At 31.1% G+C, this 7,263-nt stretch overlaps 1 protein-coding gene across 1 annotated transcript in view; it reads left to right on the top strand.

Moving 5' to 3' along the window:
* Positions 1-7,263, top strand: part of LOC143250339 (neural-cadherin-like) — a 30,666-nt gene that overhangs the window by 2,882 nt on the left and 20,521 nt on the right. The window contains exons 2-4 of the mRNA XM_076500788.1: positions 3,143-3,334; positions 4,826-5,065; positions 5,848-6,071. Of these exons, the coding sequence (XP_076356903.1) occupies positions 3,143-3,334; positions 4,826-5,065; positions 5,848-6,071 (656 nt within the window). The remainder of the gene's footprint in view (positions 1-3,142; positions 3,335-4,825; positions 5,066-5,847; positions 6,072-7,263) is intronic.

The raw sequence follows: 7,263 nt of genomic DNA, 5'->3' as shown, positions 1-7,263 counted from the left end.
TTTCTTTTTTTTCGTATTGACTGAATATGACCCTGATCCCATGAGACAGTAAATCTACTCTGATGGGTAGCGAGTAATACCAAGGAATAAATTTACTGGATGATTTGCAATACATTTCCAGGTGCCAACCGTAAAAGTAAAATATATTTTGGTTTTTAATTAGATCTATAGAAGAATTAAGTGAATTAGTTTGAAGTTTACTTTAACAATTAATCACATTAAACTTTCCTAATAATGTTTTATTTTTCCTACTTCAGAATGTGTCGTCGAATTATGATACTAGGATTTAAGAAAATTTCCGTTTATTATCCTCTTAGTATGATAAGTTTGGTTTCTTTTGAATTTCGCGCAAAGCTATACGAGAACTATCTGCGTTAGCCGTCACTAATTTAGCAGTGTAAGATCATAGGGAAGGCAGCTAGTCATCACCACCCACGGCCAACTCTTGGCCTACTCTTTTACCAACGAATAGTGGGATTGATTGTTACATTATAACCCCCCGACGGCTGAAATGGCGAGCCTGTTTGATGTAATAGGGATTCGAACTCGTGACCCTCGAATTACGAGTATAGTGCCTTAACCACATGACCATGCTGAGCTTGTATGATAAGTCAATATCTATAACAGTACCATAATTTTTCCTTGAGGAGCCAGAAGGGTGGCTGGACTGGTCATATTTTTAAACCTCTCCACCATTATACAGAATTATGTGATCTGTCAGTCAGTCAGTAAATACTAAAATTACGTCATATAAAGGATTCTTGATTTTGCAATTTATACTCTCGTGACGTTAGTAAAACGTGTCCATGTCATAAATCAAGAGAAGAAATATGCATTCAGTAAACTACAACACAGCATGATACATGACTTTCAAAAGTAAGAAATAAAAATATTTGTTGCTTTTAATTTTGGTTTAATTTACTATTGGAGCACAATACTTTCGGGAAAGATGTGGAAGAACGTGTATATAAAAATCTTAGTCATTTCTTAATTCAAGTAGCAAGTGTTAAACTAAAAAAAAAAGTTTTACAGTTCTGACAGCACTTACCATATTCATCTTTTGACGCCAGATGTTCTTTTCTCTGAAAGATACTACAACATATTATGCGTTTTACCTTTGGGTCATATTAAATAGAATAATAACAAAATCTTAGAACATTTAGGCTTCCTAGAAACAGGTGTGTATATATATATATATGAAAATAATTAAATATCATAAAATCATAATTATTTGCTACGTTTTTCTATTATGCTGACGTCTCATCAAACGTTCACTGTATGAATGATAAGGAGTGGCTTTAAAATTTAAAAAATATATATAACAGAGAATGAGACAGTCTAGATGGACCAACAGATCCCTTATTGTCCCCATACATTATGCTGTTATTTTTGAAAACTGGAAAGCGGCAGAAGAAAAATGTTTAAGAATGATTTTCCAGTAAAAATATTTGTTAATCGGTAGCGTGTGGAATCAAGACGTAGAAATAGATTAGTGTGCACTTAAATTTTTAAACATCTTTTCAAAGAATGAACTTTGTGCAATATTTGATAAAATGCCTGTGAGTCTTGAAGTGTTGAATAATGTACTGTGTGGTCCTCTGCAAAAAAAAAAAAAAAAGAAAAAAAGTGCAGCTTAAATTTGTAAGAAAATGAATTTAAACATTGTTATTATGTGTATGCGTAGAATGTTCGATTCATCTATATTAATACATAACTTACGATAAATTTAATTTTTGTAATAACGCTAGTAATAACGCGAAGTTTAAGAAAAAACAAGTATCGTGGATTTTTTAAAAACTCTTTGAATATTTTTTGTACAATAATTAATTTGAGTATTTTACTTTTCGGGATATAAATTTGAAAAGCGTTAATAACCATAGGTCAATGTAACAATTATGACAGTTTATGTTATGCATGAAACGTAAAAGAGATGGAACTTGGAAGATTTCTTTTTTCTGTATTTACAATAGATTCTGCGTAATTCCAAGCAAAGACTATAAAATATAAACTTTTATTAAAATATATGAAATTATAAAGCATGTTGGAAAACAGGGGACTAATTAAACACAAAACAGTTAAAGTTCAGAAAAATTAATTACACTTGTTTAATGAATGCAAAGTATTAATAATAAACTAGACCTACTTAAAATTAAATTCAATTTCAAAAGCTCAGAAAAACGTTTGTTTCTGATGGAACAATTTTAGCACACTTCATTTAAAACTGGTGCATGGTCATTATTTATAGAATAAATACGAAGCACAATTAGCAACAATTGTTCTTATGGTATGAAGTCTAAAGTCAGGGCCATTGTATATGTATTAGGACTAGTTTACATCTTTCCGAGATATGCTGGTTTTTTGTTTGTTTTAGTAGATTGTTGGGTATTATTGCTAGCATTTTGTTTTGAATACCATTTTAATTGAATTTTGATAGTAAAGCTTTGTCGTAATCAATTGGTATAACAAATTGTTAAAAACAATTTTCTCTACTGTGTATATGTCGTTATCCTAGCTGAAATGTAGTATTTTGTGCTATTTCAGTTTGGTAATTCAATCAGCTTTGTTCTTTAATCTAATAAGCATCGTTAAGTTCCGACGGTTGATTTTCACCATCACTGAAATCATGTTAACTCGTCAAAATTTCTGCATATCATGCGCATTACTTTAAAAATAATTTCATATGCATTGCTAACTTTATTAAAGACGTCTGTAATGAGTTAAAAAGTGAAATAAAACTTTTCAGTTTTCTATAAGAGTATTTCTCAACTACAATTAGAACAACACAAACATAAAGCCTTTTAATTTTTCTTATATCAAAGTATTTTAATTACAACTGGAAGAACACGAACTGTTCTTGACATATACAAAAGTTACGTACAACAATATTTATGAAATAAAATTTCATTATATATTGCTAGTAGTTTAATGCCAGTGATGGAACAAAACAGCTACATTTATAGCATTTTACGAGATAAATATTCTTTTTCCCATAGTAATCAACTTATTAGAAGAAAATTTTGTTATGAATATTAGAATTACTTTCACTATGCTTTTCCACATATCTTTCAGGCTGGATTCATATTTTTCTAAGTTTCACTCGTGTGTTTAATTATATGAGTGCATTTTTTCTTGTTTGTTACAGAGCCTGATAGACAGAGGATTATTATACATATTCGTGACGTAAATGATGAACCACCTTATTTCATCAATCGTCCATTACCAATGCAAGCTGTGGTCCAGCTCAATGCTGCACCTGGAACACCTGTCTTTAAGCTACAGGCTCGAGACCCAGACACTGACCACAACATCCACTATGTTTTAGTTCGTGACAGAAGTAAGACAGTATTTTTCTTATCAGACTTGTTCTGTATGAAGTAAAGAAAGATTCAGAGAAAAAGCTACAAAACACATGAATGTTATATGTAATTATCCTTCAAGCTTGTCTGTGAAACTTGAGTTAACCATCTGATTCCATAATTTCTACATCATGGTAAATTATAGCACAACTGTGATAATTCATTTGAGAAATTTGATTTGTTAGCTATTTTAAAATTGTGAATTTCATTTCAATTTTCACTCCAAAGAATACATCTAATTTTTTCAATAGAAGTACAGAAATGTAATAAATTCATAAACACATAATAAGTTTTAGTTTACCTTGCATACATGTAAAGTTTGAAAGTTTCTTCATTGGCTTTTAATGTGTTGCCAACTAGTGTTGGAACATTTTCATTTTAGAGAAGTGCTGTGAGAAATGTACAATTTGTGACAGAGTTTGATATTTTATTGTTAGTCAACTGTACTTATAATGCGCTGTTTTATTGTGTTATTTGTTCCTAAAATTCTGTATTACACTTAGGAAACTCAGTTAAGCAGTGGAAAGAAGAGCCCATAATTATGAAAAAACAGTAGTGTATTTTAATGTATGCTTATATTATTAGAGAGTATTTAGATACATTGAGAAGTAGCTATTTCTGTTTGTTTAGTAGAAGATTTAGATTTTACATCTTGGGAAATACATGAGTATCAAAAGAAATGGGTTGAGGATTTGTGGTGTTTCTTACCTATACTGTTGACCAGGCATGGTGTGGTGGTTAAGCATTTGACATATTCTATGAATTATGGTTTCATATCCAGTCTCTGAACATGTTTGCCATTTCAGTTGTTGAGTGTATTATATTATGACAGTCAATTTCTACATTTAGGTTAGGTCTTTTTTTGAACACTTATGACAAACAGCTAATTTAAATATAACAGGAGTGATTGAATAGGACTGTACATGCAATTTTTAGGCTTAATAAGTAGGTTTATTTTTAATTAAATGAAATCTGTTTGATATACTATGATCAGAAACCTTCTAGATTTTTTATTCTTACATTCATTTAATAGTCTTTTTATGAGATGTATATAATCATCTTTATTATTTAAATTATAAAATTGCTTGAGTAGAATAAAAAGCCTGAAAATATATTTTTGTATTACTTCTGGTATAATTTTATGAAGACACACATTCATAAGCAGTGCGACAAAGTTTAACGTGATACATATTATTATAAATGTGTTATACAGAAATTAAAGCATATTGTGAGGTAAGAATAAAAATCTAATGTAATATTATACAACATATTTAAGTGAAGCCCCCAGTGGCACAGTGGTATGTCTGCAGATTTACACTGCTAAAATCTGGGTTTTGATACCTGTGGTGGGCAGAGCACAGATATTCCATTATGAAGCTTTGTACTTAATTCTAAATGAACAAACAAAACAAAATTTGAGTATGATATCTTCTTGACATGTATTCATTCTCTATCTTGACATTTCTCAGCTGGTGGCAGGTTTGAAGTAGATGAGAGATCTGGTGAAGTAAGAACTCGAGGAAAAGAACCATTCATGCTGGACAAAGAATATGTGTTGTATGTAAAGGCAGAAGATCGAAATGGAAAGGTCAGCCAGTACCAATACCAATCCACCTCAGAGATGAGACTGTCTGTGATGGGAGGGAAACGTGCACCTCAGTTTTACATGGAGAAATATGAAACTAGCATTCCAGAAAGCCAAAAAAAGATTCAGAGTAAAAAAATTCAATTTAACTATTATTAATTAAGTTCATTTCTGTTTTGGGAGTGTAACTTATTTATAAAGCTTTTCAATCAAGTAGTGAGTGAAGAGGTTTTACTGAATGGTTATTATCACATATCAATACTGTTTGTTGGAGGTTTACGTGTATTTCATTGCAGGGTATTCAGTTAATGGTTAAACTTTAGCTGTTAATAATGAAAGTTAAAAGTAAGCAGTGGAACATCTTGCTGATTAAAAATATCTTTAGATGAATGGCTGGTATAGGTATTAACATCTTTTTTTGGTGGAGAGCAACATTTTGACCTTCCTAGGTTAAGATCTGAAGATGACCTAGGAAGGTCAAAACGTTGTTCTCTTTATCAAAATAAGTGTTAATACCAATACCAGCCATTTTGAGATACATTTTTATTTCAAGTGGGTTTCTCGTTATCAAGAATTAAAAATATCTTTATTTGAGAAGTTTCTTCGGATATATTGAACACAAAAATTATGAACCTGTGTTCCTTTGGAATTATTATATGTTTAACACTGAAGCTGTTATCTATATCACATAATGAACTTTGTAAAAATCAAAAGGATTTTTCTAGGAAAGTGTGAAAAGAAAAGAGAAAATGATTTGAGTATCTTAGGTTTACATGGCTGGTACTTAACAACCCGATCCAACTGGGAATCAAATCCAAATTTAAGTTTACTCCACTGAACTATTACTGTGAAATGTATAACATGTAATTAAATATTGGAAGATGAATTCTGAATGTTGTTGATGTTATTGCAGTGTTATTGAGGTAAAGGCCAAGTCGTTTGCTGACCGGCAGATTAGATACACTTTACGAGCCAAAGGATCAGGAGAAGGCACTTTTAATATTGACCCTAGTGTTGGTATTGTTAAATTGGCAAAAGACCTTGATTATGAAGATCTTCGACAACCTAAGAAGTACTCTTTAGTTGTAACAGCAACAGAAGATTCTGGGGGATTTTCAACGTCTGTTGATGTGAGTAAAAAGAAGATCGCTTTGTCATTCATTTAACAATGCTGAGATGATCTAAGCGCCATATGCTCTAGAGTTGAGATAATTTTCTTACAATAGTGTGTACTTTAAGTAGGAAGTTTCTTCAAACAATAATAAACAAACTTCTAGATCTGAGGTCTGGAAACTGATCTTTTTAAATCTAAGTATCACAACAGTATAATTAGTCTTAAGCAGAGAGGGTGGAGGTACTTTAGTAACCCCGCTTTTTACGTACTTGGGTCATGTAGCAATTATAAGTTATAACATTATATTATCAGCATCTAGCCAAGTACCCACATTTTGCAACATACCCACTGTTAATAATGCACATTTGCACTGAAAATTTATATTCGACTGAAGTTCTCTCTGAACTTATCAACAGGGATTTTGTATCCTTTATTCTCTAGTACTAAGCACCAGATATAAGAATAATCCATCTTCTGGCTAATCATGTTTAGATTTTTTTTGAAAGTACATCAGGTTAAATTTGTTTAGTTATCCAAAACCACACACACTATTATTATACAACCAGTTTTTATTTTCAAAGTACAGCAAGAATAAGCCTAGTATTGTGAGAAAAGGCTTGAATAGATGTTTCTTTGGGTTTACTGGTTTTAACCAAAACACAAGTAATCATTAGGTACAGGAGTGCTAATAAATTTAAGTTGTTAGATTGCTCGCCCAGTTAATGCCATTACTTTAAATCTTAGGTTCAGCATAGTCTTGGTAAAAATTGTTGGGTGAATTTAAAAGTGAAGAACATAATGCCCCTAGATCTTTCAACAATCTAAGACATATGGTACTTCTAAAAAGCGTTTTTTACATGAATAAACTTCAAGAACTAGTGTTTAACAGCAAGAATACAGTAGTGAGTAAAATCTACATAATAAAGTGATGCATCTTTTTTTTTTCATAGATCATCTATACTTAAGCCTTCCATGACTTTGTAAGGGTATCAGTCAAGATATAAATCATATTCAGAGTAATCTTTTTAAAGTCTTATTGTTCACCTTCTGACTAATCTAACATATTGTTTGGAATTTGTATAAATTAGTATTGTTACATAGAATAAGAAAGGGGTTGAAGTAGGACAATGGAATACAGATGGTACATTATGGTAGTGAAGCAGATACCATCAGTGTTTGAAAATGCTCTAGGGTATTATATCTTGAGT

Source organism: Tachypleus tridentatus, chromosome 5, assembly GCF_004210375.1.
Source record: "Tachypleus tridentatus isolate NWPU-2018 chromosome 5, ASM421037v1, whole genome shotgun sequence".
Lineage (NCBI taxonomy): Eukaryota > Metazoa > Arthropoda > Merostomata > Xiphosura > Limulidae > Tachypleus > Tachypleus tridentatus.
This window is presented reverse-complemented; position numbering and strand designations above follow the sequence as displayed.